This window comes from Dermacentor albipictus, chromosome 8 (genome assembly GCF_038994185.2).
Source record: "Dermacentor albipictus isolate Rhodes 1998 colony chromosome 8, USDA_Dalb.pri_finalv2, whole genome shotgun sequence".
NCBI lineage: Eukaryota > Metazoa > Arthropoda > Arachnida > Ixodida > Ixodidae > Dermacentor > Dermacentor albipictus.
The window spans coordinates 91,064,137-91,087,065 of NC_091828.1; the positions used below are offsets into that span (position 1 = coordinate 91,064,137).

Genomic DNA, 22,929 nt, shown 5'->3' on the forward strand with positions numbered 1-22,929 from the left:
AAATTTCGTGATGCGTCCGCTGAAATTATCAAGTGAGACGGAAGTGGATTCAGATGATCTTGAAGGGGACATTCAAGTATGCGCGCAGGAAGTTTTGCGTGTTTTGGAAAAATATCATCAAAGATCAGTTTTACTTTGAACGAAGTAGCCAAGATGAATTATATTATGGAGAAATCAAGTTCGGCAGACGCCTGAACATAAATAACATCCTACATCCCCTGAGCAAAAACAACTTGTGGTTGTTGATAACGCCGCCGACCTGTTACGAAATATAATTTGGGAGAATTGATGAAAACTGGTTGCAATAGAAGAGAGATGCATATCATCACCACCATCGAAAATGTACTCCACCTTGGAGAGAGAGAAAACTTTATTTAGTTCCTTCAAGGATTTAGCGTCTCGAGGTCTCGGTCATGGTCTTGGACGCCGGCGACTTGGAAGATTTATGCGACGGATTCCCGATAACGAAGAAAACGAAATAGGACCGAAATGAGACACAAGTAGAAATACTTGGCGCGCTCCATGAATATATGTAGACTAAAAGAAAAAAAAAATGTGTGAAAAAATACACGGGCTCGTCCGGGATTTGAACCCGGGACCTCTCGCACCCTAAGCGAGAATCATACCCCTAGACCAACGAGCCAGCACGTGTGATGCGGAAATTATTGCTTATTATAAACAATTTATCTCTAGTACGTTTTTTGTTGCATTGCAGTATTTACTATAATGTAATTTCAATCTTCACGCCATGCCGTAAACCTTAAATACGAGCGCTCTCACGTGAAACCAGCACGCGACTGTCGAATGACTTATCGGTGCATCGCCTTGTTGCTCGGTGCTGCTCGCTGGCATGGCAGTGGCAATAATGGCGGCCGCCTGAAACAAGACAAGCGAGGGACTCGAAAGCGCGACTACAACGGGTTGCCGTTTCGGTCTGTCTTTGATGTTGCCGTCCCACGAACGACCATGGAAGTGACCGCAAAAAGTGAGTGCACAACTTGACAAACCCGCGAAACTTCTTGCCGCCGCTTTGATTGCCCCTTTTCGAATTTCATTCGCGATACGCCGGCTCTCTCCGAACGGCAGATTTCCAGGAGCAGTTCGGCCAGCTCAAGGCGGCCGTCGAAAATGCATCGTTCGTCGCCGTCGACTGCGAATTTACGGGTAAGCGAGCCGGTTAGAGGCGGAGGGGAGGTCGCTCACACGTTGACGATGCGTTCGTGCGTTTCCTGACAGGTCTACACTTGGATCGAAGTACCCACGCGTATGACACTCCAGAGGAACGCTACCGAAAGCTGAGAGAGGTTTGTTTTCGTCCGTCGTGTCTGGCATGCGTGTCCTGTCATTTAGCACGTGTTGTATCGGACAGTGTGGTTCATGCCCGCATTTTCCCCGCAGACGGCTTAACGTCGGCGTACAATCGCTTCGAGTAGCTCGTGACAGAAGCGCAGAAACCGAAAGCATGATCGTATTCGACGCTTATGTTCGCAAGACCGGTCTGTCTGTTCACTGTTACTACATCTGTCTTTCTTTTTTTTGTGTGTGTGTAGACATCTTTAGATTTTCTGGTGGTTCAAGTTGGCGTGTGCACGTTCCAGTACGACAAGGAAAAGCATGGGTGAGTTGACAAACGCGGCTTTACCTTCTCTGTGTGTAGTTGCGATGTTTACTAGCTTGTGCTCATCAAAACTGGCAGCATAGTGTAATGGGCTAGTAAGCTGGTTCGCCTGGTAGGTCCAGGTTGGATATTTCCGGCCGGAAATATCGAGTCCTTATTCCAGCGATGGTACCGGAAGACAAAAGACTGCGTCAGTTGAAACGTGTCACTGATTCACATTACTGTGAAAAAAATTACTGCTTAGCAACGCCATTGTGTTGACAGGTAGCTATTAGTAGTGAGCCCTCAACATCTAGCCTACCTACTAGTGGCATACAGCCTCCCATACTACAATCCCATCAAGAGTGAGGTACAACAGGCGGACGCGATTCTACGCAAAGCCTACAAAACCGCACTCCACCTTCCCCAGAACACCTCAACCGAAAAGCTCCTAGCCTTAGGACTACACAACGCCTTCGACGAATTGAAAGAGGCGCAACTAGTCTCCCAACAACGCAGACTACAGCAGACCCCATCTGGCAGGGAGCTCCTGAAGAAACTAGGCTGCGCCGATCAACTGCAAGAGATCCAGAGGACCGAAACAATTCCGGACGAGTATCGCAACACTCTAAAAGTAGCACCCATACCCCGGAACATGGATCCCAACCTACACAAAGCACGCAGAGAAGCGAGGGCTGAATACCTACAAAAAACACTAGCACCCCAAGAAACGACGGTATATGTGGACGCAGCCACATACGCCAGAGCAGCGGGGCAGAGCAACAGCAACGCGGTAGCAACGGTGATTGATTCGAACCTACGCGAGATCACCAGCGCATCACTACAAAGCTGTACGATAATCGAGGCTGAAGAAGCGGCCGTCGCTCTAGCGGCAGCGGAGGGATATCGTTCTAAACGGTCTTTAACAATCCTTACAGACTCGCAAACAGCGTGCCGCAACTACCTACGCGGCAGAATAGGGCACGGAGCGCTCCGCATACTCCGCTCCGGAGACCACATAACACAACGACAAACAAAAGAAGAACCAATTAGGCATACAATAGTATGGACGCCGGGACACACGGGAGTCGCAGGGAACCAAGAGGCGGACAGGATAGCTCGAGGGCACACTTATTACCGAGCATCCCACGTAGGCGACCTCGAGGAGACCGAACCTGTACCCCAAGACTATTCGGCGATACTAAATTACTAAAAGGGCTGCAGAAAGCGGTATCCACCACCGCACAGCTCCCTTAGCAGAGAGGACTCTGTCGCGTGGAGGCAGCTACAAACGGGCTCTTACCCGAACCTACACGTACTCAGCAAAATTTATCCGACACAATACAATGACAAATGCCCCTGGTGCCACGAAACACCCACGCTGTATCACATAACGTGGGCATGCCAGAAGATAGACGTGGCACCCGTTATACCAAACCCGAGTGCGGAACAATGGGAGGGAGTGCTCTCCAGCGATCGCCAGGTCGACCAAGAAGGTCTGATTCGGCGAGCACAACTGGAAGCAGCATCCAGCGGAGCCCTGGACTAAGGGCAACCGACCGTTGTGTTAGAAGATGGACGATTCCATCTGAAGACCGCAGAATACCAGCGAATCTAGAGCTGATAAAGTTTTTCACTCACTCACTCACTAGCCTACTTTGACATGCTGCTGTATGGAGTTCATTATTGATTGTTTGCCGTTTGTAAAGTATGTTTCACATGTTCGAGGTGGCAGTAGGTTGGGGCCATTGCTTTAAACTACTGCCCACAGTTACTTTCTGTAATAAGTGGAAGTGTTAGCGGCACTAGATACTAGGTATGGCTGATCTGGGCATTCAGTATGCAGATTGAAGTGGTTAACACAGAATATTGCCTTGTGTGCTGCATATTTTTAAAAATTTTGATTGAATTGCATCCTGTTACCACATGTACCATCAACATAAGTTGTAACATGAACAGAGTGGCATTGATAAGTGGCACACATCGGGCCTAATTACGTGAGGCTGCGGTGTGCGGTTGCTCGGTAGCAGATTTGCAAGCATGGAAGAGTCTCAAATGTTTGTTTCAGAGCCCGGATTAAGCCACAGTTGTAAATACACCCAAACCTAGAAAGGCAACAACACTTTCTAGGAGTTGTGTGCTTGTTCGCATTTGAGTTTATGATAATCGTGCGTACAGTTTACAAGTAGTCATGACCGTTCGGAAAATCATATCCACGATGATCTCAAGCAGGTGCAGCTAGCTCAGAAAGGTGGGTGCTGGGATTTGATGATCGTCATTTCCAAGTTGGTGCATACTGAAGCTTCACCAGCGGCGAGACTGACCTTTATTGCATGTTGGAAGCGTAATCTAGCCATGTAAACTAACATAATATTTCTCTTTAAGCTCCCTTGAAAATCCATCTTGGTACCTCAGTGGCTTCTGATGCACCGCATGAGGCCGAGCGGTTCAGTTGGCACCCTTGTCTACTGCATTTTGATGACGGTGTAATGCGAAAGCACATTCAGTATTTAGGTGCACACGTAAGAACCTCAGGTAGGCAGAAATAATGTGCGGCCTTCCCACTATAGCATCTTGCATATCCTGTTGCTTTGCTTTGTTATTGAACCACTTCGTTTAATTTTGGATTTTCCTTGTGTCACAAATGGAGAAGCTTGTTGGTCTTTTGTGCACCATGCAGTCGTTTGTACATGCTGTGGAACAGGTGTGGAGCCTGTCTCTTCCAGTTTCTAAATCTTACTACTTGGTGAGATCTGGCGGTAGTGTCTGTACGCGTTTCTTCGACAGCTGTTCAACCAACTAAGGGATGATAAGAAGTGGGCAAGCGATGCCTCACATTGGCTCGTGGCGAAACATGTATGGTGCATCTGTAGCAGCATTAATACTTGGAAATGCAAACTACCAAGGCGCATTTCTAAAGCATTCCGTATTGCATTCTGCGCAATTCTTTAGTTTGAAAATATCGCACATGCTGGAGCTGCAAGATCGTGATACTTTCCCGCATAAGCTGTGTTGGTCTGTTCACACAAATATGATAGATTAGATGGCTAGCTAGATACTTAGGTGCTTCCCCATTGTATCAGGATAGTGCCGGCTGTTACTGTCATGATACCTGCCCATTTGTGGTAGGTATCAGGATATCCAGCCCCACCAAGGGGCTGATATCCTGCCACGGAGGGTTGTTTAACTTCTAGTTCCTATTCAGCAAGCGCTCTTCTGAAAAGACAACAGGTGTGCCGGCAACGCCCGATTGGTGTACTCGCACATAATAAGGAATAAGCTACATGCTACAAAAAGCAAACTATGTTGCATAAGCTTTTATATGGAGAAAATGTGAAAGTGCTCAAACAAGTGCGCGTCACTTAAAAGCTACCAGGTGTCAAAATGCTGGGCTGAGTCTGCCAAATGCAGGATTATGTGTCGGCTGGCTTATTGGAGAAACAGGAGAGATAATTTTAGTCTTTTACTAGCACACAAAAAACACAGGAACAGTATAAAAGATGTTGACAAAAAGCTCACTTCCAGCACTCTTCTATATTCACCAACTTTAGATATTTTGTCTTTTCGTTTCCTTTTTTTTTCACTAAAAGGCTAAAATGGAATACCAACATGCCCAAACTTACATAATTTTAAGGGGAGAGAAAAACGCACAAAAGGGGAGAGGGGGTCTTCACAAGGAGTTGGCTTGTGATGCTACCTCCTAGTTCATTTTATTCCTTTATGTTTAGGGCATAGATAATTAGAGCTGAAAGTCGGCCAGTAGTCTTCACTTTTCTTTTGTTCAGCTAGGCAATTCGTGCCAGAAATGTACCACTATCAGCAGCGTGCAAAACATGAGTGCATTTTGAACACTGCTCAACTTTGTAGAATCGGTGCAAAGCTACAAAGCAACTGAGAAGTGAACTGAACTTCCAACAACCGAGTCACTGAGTTGTAGGGGCATATTCGTAGTGCAGGGTGCCAGTCAACAAATGTCAGTCCAAGGAAAGTACTCCCCACTGTTCCCACAGCGTTTTAATGACCCTAGCCCCAGGTTGGCCTGTCGTGAGTTGGTGTGCAGTGCGGCAGCTTGCTTTGTTTCTCTCATTTGTGTCTGCCATGCACGGCTTTTTATTATTGCCAGACATTAAAATCCTTGTTGGGCCCGACTTGTTGTATCTTCGAAACACAGCTCAAACCATTTGGAACCAGTTCAGACCAATATAGACTATGTCATTTACAAAGTTAATAACACCTCCAAACAAAATGTCGGATCTGTTGAATCTGACGTATTGTAGTCGGTTCGGCTTTTTTAGAAGATTTCGTAGAAGAGGTGCGATGTGCTGCCATACATCCTTTAAGGGGACACTAAAGGAAAATATAAGTCAATGTAGACTGCTAAAATGCCCTGCAATAAACCTCGCAGCCCTCGTTTTGTGCCAAGAAAGGACTTAGTTTAGGAGAGAGTCGTGTCTGAAAAGGCCCACATACCTCTGGCGCAATTCAAACCTCCCGCCCCCAAGCAGGGAGCTGCAACGTTACATACGCCATCACTTCCCTTTCTGCCGTTGGTGAGTAAAACGGCGCCCGACAGCCGGCACTATAGTTTCTGGCGCAAAACGCAACAGCAGGGCCTGAAATCGAGCCAAGACAGTGCCGACGGTGTGAAGGAGGAAGGATAAGCGCGTGCCGAATCATAAACACGATCATCGATGCTTGTGGAAATTGGCTTCATTCGCTGCTACTTGCAGTTTGGGTAAGTTTGACGAGCCAGCAAAACCAGCGCAGCGCTACACAAAGACGGAACTACTGAAACGTGAAAGTGAGGGCGTCGTAGAGTTGAGAGAACACAGAACCTTTTGGCCGTTCGCATTGTTGTCATGGGTAACATGTGAAAACTCTTTTTTTCTGAGAATCGAATGGAAGTAGACAAGTAGCATTTTCATCCATCCTATAATGCAGTGAAATGGTCTTTTTATTATGAGTGATTGAGTACCACTAAGAGAATTATAATGAGAAGTCGCTATGTCATCGGGCTACTATTTGAATGTCTCAGTGAAGTTTCGAATCATGTCCTACATTTACTTAAAGGGACACTAAAGTGAAAAATGATTTCTTCTGCTTCAGTAAATTGCCGTTCTACAAGACCAAAAACACCACTTTTACAACGATAAGACGTTTCGTAAGCCGGAAAAAGCGCAAGAACGAAATACGGGTGGCGACACCTACTTAAGTTCCCGCATCTGGGGGCTGTGACGTCTTAGATTTTGATGGCATCTTCTAGGGCCTACTAATTATATATAGCAGTACAGATTGACTACATTGTGTTCTAAAGGATCCAAATATTAAACATGGCAAGTTTCGGGAACCTTTATTCAGCCAACGCGGCCCAGATGCGAAAACATACTTTGGAATCCCTGACGTCACGCTGACATACCGGTGCTGGGGTTTAGGTGCGAAATTTAAATACTGATACTTGAACCTTCATTTCCTCATCTAATAATCAAACTATTTTTTTAAATGACTGCCTGCAGGGTTCGGAAGCAATGCTTCATTAGTCTAAACTGATTTATTGTTTCACTTTAGTGTCCCTTTAAATTTCTTAATTATTAAGGCTCTGTTCTCAATAATATCGACACCTTAGATGATCTCGAGCATTGACCTGTCACTTTAGCTTGACATAACATTTGCCTTTATTGTTCCTTTTAACCATTGAGGAAGAAACCAAGTTGCGACTGAAAAATCAAGTTTAACAAACAGAGCATTCTGTTTCAGGACATTATTAATTTCAAATGGCCAACCAGTTTCTAGACCATGGCATATGTTCACAGCACTTCTCTTTTGTAATTGACATTTGCGATTAGCTGTTGCCACAAAACTCCTCTCTTTTATCACACCATTGCTACTTAAAGGGCCCCCCACCAAGTCTGGCCATATTGAGCTGACAAGTGCAGTGAGCTTATCAGCTCAAGATGGCCAGACTTGGTGGGGGGCCCTTTGAATGGCAGTGCGCGCTCACGATAGTGTCTGCTAAAAATTGCGTCGCTACGCGCCATGGAAAGAGCGGAAACCTCAAACTAAACGCCGTTTGCCCTTCTCCTCACGGACATTGCGCTCCAAGATGGGTGGGATGGCAAATACCAGCAAGTGCGCCTACGTACATTTATGTGCTGTGACGTCGCGCTTAGTGACACGTGACTTCGAGAGTAATTCAAGGTGACATCTGTTATTTGTGTAATTTGTTGCATCAGTGGATGAATTAAAGCTTCGAGAAATAATAAAACACGCAAACTAAGTGTCTGCATGTTTTTGTTCTACTTTGCACTGCAGCAAGAGAGATGTACTTCTGTTTCGCCTGCTTGTTCCCACGTCATGCAGTTGCACGCGCTGAGGACAGAGCTACGTCATTTTCTATTGTGTTCCAGCACGCGATCGTGTCCTATAATCTGCTTGCGTTGGCCTCGGTGTTCGTGTAACGTTGATTTGTACTGCTACTCAGGTGTTCTCGTGCGCAGCATACAAACTTGTTCGCTGCGCGAAATGAGACATATGCAACAACTCGCGCTCGTGACTGTCAAATGAAGTGCATCACGCAGCAAAAAAAGCACAGAAAAAAAAGAACTGAAGGCAGAGCCTGTGACGTATGGTAGAACGCAGGGAAGAAATTTCGCTTGCGAAGAGGCTAGATGGAGCAAGTGGAAAAAGTGTCTCTCTTGGCGGCAGCCCTTGCCTCCTGAAATCGTGGGTTCGCGGCACTCAAATATGTCTATCTCGGCTATTAATGAACCAGTTTGAAAAATTCTTGGGGTAGCATGCTCCCAAGACAGCACGTAACTTCCATCAAATAACCAAAATTTGCTATGTGGCCTAGTGAGGGGCCCTTTAAAGTGGTGTACACCCAAGTGGCCGGCTTGTAAGAAAACTCGGCTACATAAAAAAAAAATGTTTATCAATAATGTTCTGTTTTGGGGCACACGTGAACAGGGTCAAGTTTCTGTGCCGTGTTTAGATGTGCGGAGTACAACTTTCGTTGCCGGTAACAGTTGCATTCTTTTGATTGCAGGTACAATTACAAGGCATTCAACTTCTATGTTTGTCCGAAACAAACAGTCAAGGGTGCGCCCGACAGAATGTTTCAGTGCCAGGCAAGTCATTGAGAATGTTTCCATTTTGCTTAACTTCCGTTTACAGCTGAACCTTACAGTAGTAGTGGAGGCGTTGCTAGGATTAAAATAGTCCAAACATTTCAATGAAATAATTTTAGTAGTAATTATTGTATTTAGAAGGATCAAAAACTTGTTGGAAAGGAGGGGCCCAAGGCCTGTGGCTCTCACCACTGTCTTACCTTTCAGCAAACACCTTACCTACCGCTTCTGCGCGAAAGATACAGCGTTAGAAAACAGAGGCGAGAGGCGAGATGTTACAACAAAAAAGAAAATGCAAGTATACGGTGCTCAGCAATTTAAACTTGATAATTGGCCGACGTGGTGGCCGACGCTTATTGCATCACCTTTGGTCGCCGGGGTCACCAAGCCAACAGATTCTAGTATACAACGAAAGCAAGGACCTTTGTGATGCAATGGGCTGCATTCGGACCTCAGCGATCACTGTCCCCGCCGGTGGTGCAAAAAGCGGTGGCTGCCATGCAAGCGAGTTATCGCATCTTAAATTGCCCACTGCCGTACATAAGGGAGGGCAGGAGGGGCATAACTATAGGTACCTAACTGACCGTATCAGAAATTTGGTTAAAGGGGCCCCAAACCACTTTTTATCGAAGTCGAGAAATGCACTTCAAGTTGAAATGGATTCTTTCAGGAAGAGTGTTCCACAAAAATGTACTTCAATGCGTTCAGCAGAAGCGGAGTAATTGGCAACCAAACGTATCCTGAGCGGTGCTCCCGCCTCTCCTTCAGTGCCTTGCACTGCGTCCTATGCAGCCATCGGTCCATCCTTCTCGGAATCCATTGTACTGCATCCGGAAACTAGTATCTTTACGGCTGAGGCCTATGCACTGCTGTCGGCCGTAAAGCATATAAATAAATAAAAACTCCAGAAATCAGTTATATATACGGACTCCCTCAGTGTTGTGAAGGCCTTGATGTCTTTCTGTAACCACAAAAATCCAGTAATTAATTTACTCTACTCCATACTGTGTAAAGTATATATATCTAACCAACATGTGATTGTATGCTGGGTGCCTGGACATAGGGGCATCGAGGGAAACGTTCTAGCAGACCAGATGGCCACATCAATTTCATTGCATGCAGTTAATCCTACTGCTTCGGTCCCTGTCACAGACCTGAAGGCTTTCTTAAGAAGGAAACTGCAAAACCACTGGCAACCTATGTGGGACGCAGAAGTAAATAACAAACTGCACGCGATAAAGCCACAGTTAGGTTCTTGGCCCTCCGTAACAAAATCACGGTGAACAGATGTCCTGTTCTGTCGCCTTTTGGCACGCATAACTTTTTAACACACACATTTGGCACGCATAACTTTTTACTCACTGAAAATGATCCTCCAACCTGCGGTAGATGCGGGGAGAGACTGACCGTCCTCCATGTCCTGGAGTGTCGAGCAGCCGAATCTGAGAAAAGGAAACATTTTTCCCTAGCATACCAGCAGCACATCACCCTACATCCCATAATGCTGCTCGGCCCAGAACCGCCATTTGACACCAACGCAGTCCTAAGTTTTCTGAAAGATGTATTGCATGTTGTTAGCCCCACATGTTCGTAGCGGGTCCTGTCTTCAGAGGATGCCGCTGTGATAGCTCTTCCGTATAGCATGTGCCTCTAGGCCCTTGTGTTTCAAGGGCACTGGCGAGGCAGCAGTGCTCCAAGTAATTTTACCATCTCATATATTTTCTATTTTGCATCATTCTTCTATGATGGATTTTAATGTTCATAGTATTCGTCATTAGTCATGGCCATAATTTTATAGCACGTAGATTTTACGCACTTTACAGCGACTATTTTTAGGCCCCTTTACAGCCAAGTCACATCTTCTTCACAGAACTCATCATTCCACCGCGAAATAACTAACACTGTCTTGGCGCTCTTTGGCCATATCTGGCCCTTGCGCCACTAAACCACACACATTCATTCATTGACTTCGTGCTCTGCTTGAGATCTGCATGCACTGTGTACTACTGCAAAATTTGGCTAAGATATTCACAGCAGTGAATGCTATCCGTGGGATGTGTCTTTGTCACCAAGCCCGAGGGGGTGGTTCAGGACCACTTTGAGTGAAAAGCTCTCATGTTTCTCATTCGAGTACATGCGAAATGCAGAAATGTTTTAGTGACTGCGGGCTGTACTGATTTGTATTTGAATCAGTTGTATTGTAAGATGTATCATAATAATACACAGTAGGAATAACAGGAAGAGGAAGGTCCTAAATGAAGTAAAAACTACAAATGGCTTCCATAAATTTGGAGCCTTCAAAGAAAGGTTGAATTCTAGTGACTGTTGCAAGCAGCTTTTTATTTGGTTCTCTCAAATGTTTGCCAGAAATTGGGGAATTAAAAAAAAATTGAAGTAGGCAACTTTATAACTTGGTGGTTGTGCAATAAAGAGTGATGCTACAATTCTGCAAATGGCAAATGCTATCACCTTGAAAGTGGACAAAATTAAGATGGTACAGCTGTAAGCAGTGCCAATACTTTGTGGATAAGTTTGCCAGTTGGTGCCCTAATAGATGCTAGTTTTAAGATTTCTGACATTAGTATTCTGTTTTGTTTTTCTCAGCATCACAAGCTTGCCAGCATCGTGCTTGAATTTGTTTTACTTACTGATTTTTCAGAAATTGCAAGAAAGAAAGAAAAGAAACAGAGAAAGTTTTCTCCCAACAGTTGCCTGTAGCTTGTAAATTCAATAGATTAAACTAATAATCTGGCTGCTGAATTCGTATTCAATGTGGCTGCCTAGCGGAAGCATTTGTGCTTCACATGTGTCTGACAAAGGAAGTTGCTGTTGACCCCATCGTAAGACTTCATCTTTAGCAGCAATCTTCATAAATTGCTTAAAAATAGCCGTAATCTCTAGTAATAAAGTTCATATGCCAAAACGTAGGTAACCACAATTGCACTTTATGGGCAGACAATCAAGCTATTTGGGGCGCAGAAACACGGAAGCCTTCACCTAGCGTGCAGGTACTAAGATTTGAGAGATGTTATAATGGTTGCACGTCCAGCTTTGCTATGTGACAGTTCAACTGTAAAGCATTTCTAATGAAACGCTTCTTTTGGTGCACTTCTACAGCAAGTTGTTCAAGTTTAGGTGCTGATTTTTGCCATTTCTTACTGTTGCTTCTATGACTTCCGTTATTTTTTTTTCCTTCTTTTTTCGCTGATTGTTTGTGCCTTTACCGCTCGCAGGCTAGCAGCTTACAGTTCCTGAGTCAACATGGCTTTGACTTCAACAAGCTCTTCAGTCAGGGTCTGAGAATCCTTTTTTTCCTTCGTCGTGGCATAAGCCTTGATAACAGCTGTAGTGCTGACTCCGCATTGCAGCATTTGCTAAATTGAAAACGTCGTTAGTGTTGGTAACGTAAGAGGTGTAGCACCATTTAGAAGGAAAAGCAGTCCGTTTTTCTTGAATACTACTTGGCAGAGCCGATAGTGCCTTTCTCATCAGCGTGTTACTAGATAAGTGGCAGGGTAATCGCCGGCTGGATTCCTGAATATGTAGTGGTAAATCATATTCTTCCGTTTTTGGCCGAAGCAAGAAATTGTGTGTGAGCAATCTCGCGACATTTGCATTAGCCTGCTCACTAAAGCTTGATAACACGGAAAGCCGAGCAAGTTGGTAACGTGTCTTGCTGCACAACAAATTTCGCAACTCTCTATTTCATCCAAAAGCACACCAAACTACTAATTCAAGTACACTAAAACCTTGTTAATATGTATTTAGCTGGGCTGTAAAAAATGTTGGAGTTAATCGAACGTCGAATTATCGAAGGTATCAAGAAAACAAAAAATGCTTACTACATCAACACCATTTTATTTGCTGAATGAATCGGCAACTGCTGTTTATATTTTGTGAAAAAGCAGCGCGGAAGCGGCAATTCTTGTCATCTAATAACTGATTAGCGCTCGCAGCTGTGAAGGCCTTGCGACTTCCTTCGGTGTGTGGCCGCAGCAATTGTCTTTGTCTGAGACATGCCATACACTACTGCGTGCGCATCCAGATTATATGTTTTTTGCCAGTTAGCTGGCTGCCAGTAGATAGTCTATCGCGATGTAGCTGGTGCTCTTCATTCTCTACAGCTTTGCACTGAATCAAAACAAATGTTTGCCGCAACTACTACGGATCAAACCACTGCCACTAGTGACGCCTTCATGGATGGTGACCTTGCGGTTCTGAAAGCATGCGGCCGATGCCTGCACCGAGTCAAATCGAAACTATTGTTACCTGCAACAACTGCAGACAAAGCCGCTGTCGGCGCGATCATGGGTGGCGACTACGTAGCTATGAAGGCACACATGTGACTCTGTGTTGCGCATGGTGGTAAATGCAAAGAAAGGCTTTATAGGCACAAATAGGGACGAAGCAGTCCAGTGTCGTCATTCACATGCGATTTCAGCTGATGACTATGGCACTGAGAACTCCACCGCTTCATTTCGGTTAGATGCTAGCGCTGTTTTTGCTCTTTTGCGTCACACATTTGTGCCACTCCGCCGCACTTGCCGAGCTCAGACAGTTGCCCAAATAATCTTGTGTGTGTCCAAATACGTCGAAATTAAGAAACGTCGGATTGTAATAAATAACGCATATCAATCAATCAATCAATCAATCATTTTATTTCCTTAAAGAAGGAGGAGTACAGGACTAAAAGCTACATACATAGCCAGGCTACATAGCCAGGCTACATATGCCTGCCGGCACCGGGGGATGAGGTCTGAATTATCAAATTTTCCAAACTAACAAGGATCAAATTAACAAGATTTTACTGTATTGCCAATAATGATCATTACCTTTGTTACCTTTGCTGTCTCTGAGCGGTCTTCCTTTTCCCTATGTCCTGTTTGTTGCTTATGTGCTGCTTGAATGGATGGCTTACTATTGCATTTGCACTTTGTTACAAGCATTTTAATTTATAAACAAAGCTGTTGAAGAGTGGTCAGGCAGTATTCAGTTATGTTATGACTGGTGCTGTTTGCTTGATATTAAATCTAAATGTATAGTAGCTGCACTCAAAGTGATGAGATAAATTACCTCGAATGACGACATAGGGCTCGTACACTTCCTTAAAATCCTTGAAAACTCCTAAATTTGAAAAAAAAAATATATATATATATTCGAGGGCCCTTGAAACTCTCTGAAGCGTTGAAAATAGCTGTATTCTTTGATTTTCGTGAAAAACGGTTTGGGAGCAACTTTTGAGCATTTAAAGTAACAAGCTCCACATTGGTGCTATGCCATGGACACCGTCTATCGGGAAATTATCCTCTATGTTCTCTCTTGAAAGTTTTCTCAAGCAATTTTAGTCTGGCGCGTCGGCATGCAGCCACCGCCGACAGGCTTGTTTGAATCGCCATTACCATCATGGTGCTACAACCATTTGTTGTTTTTCTAGTTGGTTTGCATTGCTGTCATCGTGACTCCTTTTTTGAGCCCTGGCCTCTAGAAAATGCCTAGAGTTAAGTAGGTTAACATAACAGGTATCTTTGGATAAAGTCAGACACTGCCGAGCCTGATAGAGTGAAGCGTTTGATTTCCCACAAGGTATTTGCCATAGTTGCAATGGGAAATTTGGCGTTGAAAAGCAACATGAAGAGCTTGAAACAGGTGCGCAACTCAGTCGCTGCTTAGCTGTGAAGAACCGCAGCTAAGTAGTAGGTCTGAATACTTTTTTTAGTGTATTTGTATGACCGAAGTTTTTTTCGTCCTCCTTGAATTTTGCTCTTTAGTAACCTGGAAACCCTTGAGTTGTCCTTGAATGTTGCATTGTAAATTCTGTACGAACCTTGTGGATAGTTAAAGTAATTTCTTGTGCTTGCCTAGCAGGATGCGTTAAATTACATGCGACCCATGCCTAGCTTGTTCTTGGGAACACCTCTCTCCAGAAATTTCATCCTGCTACTGAGACTGGCATGTTCGGCACCGCATGGTAAAAGACAGATGACATACCGTATTTACTCGCATAATGATCGCACTTTTTGTAAAAAAATTGGTGAAAATTCATGGGTGCGATCATTACACGGGTGAAATTCCCCGCAAAAAGAAAAACATTTTTTTTTTCATTCTGCATTTGCTGCAGGATGACAACAGGTCAACAAATAGGCGGCTGCCGCTGTATGTAATGCGAGACACTAAAACAAAAATGGCGGCCGGCGGAGCAAGCCGAACGTGAATGTTTTTCTTCTCGTGAGTACATTACATGTGTTGAAACAGTTTCTTCCATATCAGTAAGGAATAATATCGTTAATATTAGCAAGTTTGCGGCAATAACATAGCCATTTCCACTTTGAGGGGACAGAAACAGATGGGCGCGCTTAGGTGCCAGTGACATAGAAACACATGGCGAAAATGCTGCGGAAACTGCAGCATTTGTGTTCACTACTATCCTAATTCAGCACGTTTCTGCTAAGGCTGGGCGAATATCATAGCTGTGTTACAAGCGTCGGCGTATCAATAGGGTACACTTCTAACGTATCAGTGTAAACGTGGCTACTATCGTTGCCGCTCGCGATTTGTTGCGTCCTCACGAGTGCAGACGAAAAGAATTGAAAGGCACCTTTTTAAAGCGGAAGCTTTACTGGCAGCGAACTTGTGGTTTCGCCGTGGCCATCCTCCGAGGAGGCACGTGACATCACACCGCGTTCCTCGTCATCGCATTCGCCTCTGCTCGCTTCGCCAGCTGCTTCGCATGTTTCTTTCTCTCTCGCTCCCTAGTCACTAGTAGCACCGAGCCACAGGTGTTCGGTATGACGCCATACCACATTCCTCATCGTTGTGCTTGCCTCCGCTCGCTTCGCCAGCTGCGTCACATGCCTGATAACATGTCGGAGGATTGAAAAAGAGAGCTCGCGTGCGCCGCAACCACAGTTGAGGCGGCAGTATGGACGGCAACAATTCTGATAAGCAGGAGGAGGCCTGGAATCGACATCGGAACGAGATGAAGAGGAAACGAATCACCCAGGAAACATACGAACAGCGCGCCAAACAATTGGCTAAACGCCGCAACGTAGCTAGACAACCAGACTTACCTGGACTTGCAATCAAGATTAACCAAGGCTGACCATGCTATGCCTTAGCTTTCGCTACGTATATCCTGGCATAGCCGAGCTAAGCCACTGCCAATTTTTTGTTGTTGTTGTTGACCACAACCATTATAAAGCCTACACATAATAAAGGCAAGATTCGTTATAGCTTTTTTTGTTGTTATGGAAGTGCGGAAAGTGATGAAAGGAGTGAAATGGGGCATCTGCTTAAGAATGTTTGGTGCGTGTGGACTGCCTGGTTTATCTTGAAGAGTCGTTCGCGTAGCATTCTACAGATGGTAAGTGCGATCTTTATTAGCTAGACTTGGCACATGATGTATCGCTGCGGCAAGTTTGGGGTGTGATCATTACACGGGAAATTAAAGAAATCAAATTTTGACGACAAAAGTCAGGGCTGGGATCATTATGCGAGTACCCTATTTACTCGCATAATGATCGCACTCGCGTAATGATTGCACCCCTAAATTTTGTCGTCAAAATTCAATTTTTTTTATTTCCCGCGTAATGATCGCGCCCCGAACTTGTCGCAGCGATATGTCGTGTGCTAAGTCTAGCGAATAATGATCGCGCTTACCACCTGTCGAATGCTACGCGAACGACTCTTTAAGACAAGCCAAGCGGCCTGCACGCACTAAACATTCTTAAGTAGATGCCTCATTTCATTACTTTCATCACTTTCCGCACTTCTATGACAAAATGAGGTACAACCAAACTTGCCTTTATTATGGGTTGGCTTTATAATGGCTGATGTCAACAAAAACAATAAAGGCGCATTTCGATTCTTTTCATCTGCTTTTGCACTCGTGAGCACGCAACAAATCGCGCGCGGCAATGATATTAGCCACGTTTACTCTGATACGTTAAAAGTGTACCCTATTCATACGCCGACGCTTGTAACACAGCTAAGATATTCGCCCACCCTTAGCGGAAACGTGCCGTATTAGAATAGTAGTGAAGACAGATGCCGCAGTTTCCGCAGCATGCCCGTCATGTGTTTATATGTCACTGGCTGCTAAGCGCACCCACCTGTTTCTGTCCCCTCAAAGTGGACATGGCTACGTTATTGCCGCAAACTTGCCGATATTAACGATATTATTCCTCACTGTTACGGAAGAAACTGTTTCAATGCACGTAATGTACTCACGAGAAGAAAAAAACATCGCGTTCGGCGCGTTCGGCTTGCTCCGCCTGCCGCCATTTTTGTTTTGGTGTCCCGCACCCGCAATCTCACATCTCGCAGCAAACGCGGAACGAAAAAAAAAATGTTTTTTTTTTTCGCAGGAAATTTAACCCGCGTAATGATCGCACCCCTGAATTTGCGTCAATTTTTCTGACAAAAAAAGTGCGATCATTATGCGAGTAAATATGGTAAATACGGCATACACCCGCCTCTAGTATTTCACTCTCCAGTTTATCTTGGAGAGTTTTGTTTGACTGATAAGTGGCAAACATTTACTACTTCTCGTACAGTGACCAAAGAAGGGGGATTCTTTCACTTTCAACCTGTGTTTGTACTCTTTTTCATTATGTAAGATTTGCCTCTTTGGACTTTCATATGCTTGTAAACAGGGCAAAATATGCAGAAGAGTGAGCAGATGAACGCAAGTGCTGTGGGAACTATTACTGCGCATCACAAGCTTTGCAGGCGCGTAACTGAGGCAGAGAGATGCTAACATGACCCAATTAAAGATCAGAATAATAATGAAATGAGCATGCCATGCTTGCAATAAGCATTGCTGAGATTGCTTGCGACGTGCACGCCATCTTCTCGATTTTCTTACATGTAACACAACTATTCCTGGCATTGACAAGCATAAGGCGCACTAGCTTAGCCTAAACCAGAGAGCTTAACCCAAGCTAACATATACTAACTTGTCATAGGGAACAGGAACCATAGAACAGACACTTACAAAACAGAGAAAGCAGTAGACAGCTGAGGCGCTGCACTTGCAACTATACTCTTCAAAAATTTTTCACTGAAAAACACCAGTTAGGACAGACACACATAGCAACAACAAAATTGTTTCAAACTGACCCGTTATCAAGATAGTTAATCTCTTTTCATGTTGAAAACAGGGAGGGCCTGCTTACACATCTTTCGTGACCCAAGCTTTCTGTGTCGTATGCTTCTTCAGTCTCGTACTCGAGCTGCATTTTTTCTTGTCCAGTGACAGCATCGTCACCGAGCATGGGAATGCAACGTTTCTTTTTGTACATAGACGTCTGTTACAGAGAGCGAAATACAGTGAAGTGGAAATGAAAGGGAAAAAGAAACGCGCTCTTTACAATGCAGCGGCGAATTTCCACCTGTGCCAGACAGGTTCCAGTGTTCACGCAGTCTGTCATTAATAGAACGTCCCGTCTGACCCACATAAAACTTTCCTTGAGTCAGTGGGGTCTTGTAGACATCATGTCTAGCGTTTAATATATATGGTGGCATTGCGCCTTTTTGAATTTTTTCATTTTTTCCCCCGCTTTGTGGACACACGCTCAAAAGTTACCGTGGTACAGAAAAGACTAACTTTATATTGTTCTTATGCAGCCGCCCTCTTTAAATTGTGTGAAACACGATGCAAATATGGCGTACCTTACTACTCACTACCTTACTGAAAGTGCGAATCCCAGTAAGCCCAAAGTATCCCGAGCTTAGGTCCTCCCGGTGCCAGTTTTGTCGGACGTGTCGTCGTCTCGTGCAAGCCTCTGCCATGTCGCAGGTGTCTCGTACCTGAAAGCCGAAGAAGCAGCGCAGCTACGCGAATCGCTGAGCGAGCGGCATGCCCTACAGCTCAGGGAGATAGGCTCGCCCAATAACGGCCCGGCCAAGATGTCCAAGGTCGACATTCCCAAGGACAGCCAAGGCTTCGTCGACGAAGTCCTGTGAGTTTGGCCCCTCAAAGGGACTGCCCTTGTTGGGGGGTCACCGCGATCTCTTCGCTCTTACGGTAGCAGTTGGTGGTTCCTTCAGCCCTTGACTTGTGCACAAGCAATCCGTGAGCCACTTATTTTTCCAGATTTTCGAGATTTTCTTATTTATTATTCGAATGTGTGTTGTACATTGCATATAATGCATAAACGCAGAAAGTTTCAAGGTCATGAGAATGAGAGTGAGACCTCTTATTAGTCCATACGTCGTAGAGTTACGTTGTGGTGAACAGTAGTAAACACAGGAAACATAAATTATACAATAGATTGATGGAAGTCAGAAATAAACATGCGTGACAATATAAAACATGGAACAGTGGTTACCAGGAATAGTATGGAGAATTCATGAGTTTAACAAATATAGTTAAACCTCAATATAACGAAGACAGTAAAATTGGCTATTTGTTTTGCTATATCAAAATTTATTTACATTCAAATTCGACCTTTTATGCAAATAAGTACAGTTGCCGGCCTATCTTTTTTTTTACACGAAAGGAGGCACAAAATTCTCACAATTCTCGGGCAATTGGCAAACGCAAATCTGAATGAGAAAAAAAATCATTTTTGCAGAATTTCAGAGACGACGAAAGCTACGGTTTCATGTTGTCTCGAAGATATCTTGACATCGGCCCTACAAAGCGAAGGCAGACATGCTTTCATGTCCACTCCACCCTCGTGGCTTATAGTGTCGCCCGCAGTGGGACGACGCCATTGTGAAAGGCACCGGCAGTGGGCAGAAAATGCTTTGTCTGCCTCTCGCTACAACGCGTCTCAGGAACTCGAGATTGTGCAACCTCCAGTACTGAAAGTATGAGAAGACGGTGCACACAACGCCACACCCTCTTGGCACACGCACTCTTTGCACATGCAGCAGTTTACTTCTAAAACAGGGTGTGCAGACTCCTTGTGTGCTCAGCTGCGCAGACAGCCATGTGTAGCCACAGCCGCGCTGAAAGAGAAGCACGCCAATGGGACCCCCCCCCAACTTCCTCCCCTCGTACGTGCTTGATCACGTTGCCACGAGCTCATGCCCTCCCCCCTTTCCCCTTACTCGTGCTGGTGAAAGATGGCACTCGTCAAGCCACCATCCTTCTGGGCTCACCCTCACATGCTTTTCTTTGCACCCAAAGCATGCAGCATGCAGGGTGTGAGGATCTTGTCACACTTGGAGTTTATAAGGAACATGACGCTGCTCCGCTCTCGGGCGGTCACTCATGGTCGCACATCTTGAGAGTGTGCGTTTGCAAGCAGCCGCTTATAATTCAGCAATTTCACCACCTGCAACCGTGGACGTTTTCATTTATTGTCTCAGTACTCCATTGCAACGGCAGTGAAATTTTGTATTGAAATCGTGTAAGCACATATTGTTACATTGACATTCTAAATACATGGTGTTCTATAGACAAGAAGTTATAAAAAAGTAAATGCTTTGTTATATTGAGAATTTCGTTATATTGAAGTTTGTTGTATCTAAATTTAACTGTATAAACACAAGTTTTTATACTGTTCGTTAAGCCCCGTTTACATGAATGCAACAGTGGCGCATCTCATTTCCTAGCGCATTTGGGAAAGGCGATGCGACGGCGTTTACATGTAGCGCCTTAACTCTCGCAAGAACGCAGCGCCACAAGGTTTCGCATAAGGGAAGTGCAGCCGACTTCCAGTCTAACTGGTGTCCGGTAGTGGGCGGAGTGCACGTTGGTGGCTGAGTGCCGAGAAATAGACAGTTTTGGTCTAGCGTACGCAACTTATAGCGTACACTATACGCTATAGTGTGCACTATACGCTATAGTGTAGCGCACGCTAAGCAGCACACATTTTTTACAGTTTTAGTTGACCAGCGAGATCTTCGGATCTCAGAGGCCATATGCCGTTGTTGTGGCTATTTCTCGACTCTAGAGATAGGTAGCGCTGACATCTCGAATGTTTCTTTCGTTAGGCTTCGACCCATTCGAAACAAGCAGCGATCTCGAAAACACTACAAGGTTAGCCATAATACTCTGTCATCGAAGCTGCCCGAGACTAAGCGAAAGCCGTTTAGACAGTCATTAGCTGCGAACGAAGTGCATTTTACAAAAGCAACGCCAAATTCAATTCGAAGCTGGCAGCCGGGACCGCCGCCATGTTGGTGGCCAATTCCTTCCCATCATTCCTAATGCGACGATCCTGCGTTTACATGCTCCGCGAGGGTCGACTCGCGCCCATAAATCTACCCTCGCCTGGCGCACTAATGCGATGCGCCTTCATAGCGCATTACTGCTGTTTACATGAATGTGATGCGCCATAAATGCGATGCGATGCGACGTTGTCGCATTCATGTAAACACGGCTATAGATGCCTTCTTTATGCCTGCAAGAAAAGAGTTAAACAATGATACTGTGAAACTTTTGCATTTCACTTGCCATAATTATTCCTGGGCTTGATGACATATGAGGAGACTGATTTGGGAGTAACGAAGGAAATGGAAGCCTTTCATGACAAAAATAGTATACAACCATTGTATTTGCTCCAGGTATGCTTATGGACAATTGAAACATGAAGGAGAAACAACAAAAGGTAACTTTCGCAAAGGATACCTCGAGAACATGATCTCGCACCAATGCTTATCTGGTTGCCAAGTGTGGTACAGGCCTCACATGAAGTGTACAAGTGAAAATTGTGCTGCTATTACACATTAATATTTGCACAAGCAGAAAACAAAGATTCCTTTCTGGTTTGCCCCAACTTCGTGTTTCAATTGTCGATAACTTCATGCATGAAGATTGTCTTGAAAACATAGATTGGAAAACTTAGATATGTGCAAGGCTTTTAACAAGGTCAAAATGGTATAATTTGAATATAGTTGGCAACTAACATGCTCTAGTTAAGACATTTGCAGGGTTGCACAGGCTAGTACATAGTTATGATGCCTAAGCAAGCCAAGGGGAGTGCAGTTATGATCTGTATTAATGTTCATTATGGGCAGTTGGCCAGTTTTGAACAAGAAGTTTATTCTTTCTTTCCAAATACAAAAACAAGTATCAAATTAAGGTATCACCACTTTCAAAATCGAGGAAAGTGGTGATACTTCAATATTTTGACTTACAGTAAAAACCGGACTATAGGTCGGACCGGAATATAGGTCAATCCCCCAACTAACGAATTCTGAAAATGAAAAAAAAAATATATATATGTATTTTTCAATGGCAAAAGTACCGAAAGATATGACACCCTTACTGTGAAACAAATGCGACTCATGGGGTTGCACAATGGTGACAGTATTTATTTAAATGCTGCTCGCAAGTGCACCTGGGCCAAGTTTTTAGTGCTATCGCGCGACCATCGACCCGCGTGCTTGTCAGCACCTTATTAACGGCGCTGAGCAGCGAAACAAGCGAGATACGCGCATGTGTACACATGCCCTTACTTTCGCTATTTCACCCCTCCGTGCCGTGATGACAAGGTGCTGGCAAACACGCGGGTCGATGGTCGCGCAATACTGTTAAAAATTCGTCGGGTGTACAGTACACAGAAGGGCACGAAGTGCGCAAGCGCTACTCCGAATCAGAGCAATGCCTTTGATCAGAGTCGGATGACGAGTGCTTCTCGCTGCCCAGTCCATAGGCGCGTGCGATCTCTACCGCTTTCAAACGGATGCATTCGGCAGTCACAGGCAGCGATCTTACACGCAGATCTCAGACGGACTCCACAACCTTGCCTTCCAGTTCTGCAGTCCGCTGCGATCCGGCACGAAATGACGTTCTCTTTTGGTTGCTGCAAGTTGTAATACGTTGCTTTTGCCTCCTCCCACTACCCAATGCTCTTTTTGGATACAAGTTCGCGCTGTGCCGCCAGGTTGCCGTGGGTTTCCGCGTACTCAATCGCCTTTTTCTTGAAGGCGACGGTGAATTGACGTCTGCTTCCACTCATTTTGAAACAAAATGAAAATGCAGCCTTTAATTAATATAACTTTGCAACAATGGAAACGCAAAATGCCGGTGCCACAACGTCGCCACGCCGCCATAGACGCCGCACTCCTGCTGATGGCGATGGCGGCTGTTTACTTCATCCGCCCATTGTTGCAAGACTTCCGTAGTTTTTCCGCCAATGTCCGGTATATAAGTCGAGGGTCGACTTTTCGTGATGTTTTTTTGAAAAAAAGTTCGACATTCCGGTTTTTACGGTATTTAGCTGAAGATATAGCAGCACTGTTGAGAATCTATGA

The 22,929-nt window shown here is 44.8% G+C and overlaps 1 protein-coding gene and 1 non-coding gene across 4 annotated transcripts in view; one reads left to right on the forward strand and one right to left on the reverse strand.

Moving 5' to 3' along the window:
* Positions 1–571: 571 nt before the first annotated feature.
* TRNAP-AGG (transfer RNA proline (anticodon AGG)) lies at positions 572–643 on the reverse strand. Its single transcript has one exon. It is a non-coding gene; the product is annotated as a tRNA-Pro (tRNA).
* Positions 644–785: 142 nt separating this feature from the next.
* Positions 786–22,929, forward strand: part of LOC135911363 (poly(A)-specific ribonuclease PARN-like) — a 68,978-nt gene continuing 46,834 nt past the window's right edge. Inside the window, exons 1-7 of one of the 3 annotated variants that reach the window (XM_065443602.2) lie at positions 786–985; positions 1,087–1,164; positions 1,237–1,304; positions 1,551–1,618; positions 8,640–8,721; positions 11,955–12,015; positions 18,518–18,680. In XM_065443602.2, coding sequence (XP_065299674.2) covers positions 805–985; positions 1,087–1,164; positions 1,237–1,304; positions 1,551–1,618; positions 8,640–8,721; positions 11,955–12,015; positions 18,518–18,680 — 701 coding nt within the window. In that variant the 5' untranslated portion in view covers positions 786–804. The remainder of the gene's footprint in view (positions 986–1,086; positions 1,165–1,236; positions 1,305–1,550; positions 1,619–8,639; positions 8,722–11,954; positions 12,016–18,517; positions 18,681–22,929) is intronic. The other 2 variants (XM_065443603.2, XM_065443601.2) reach the window with 2 other exon arrangements.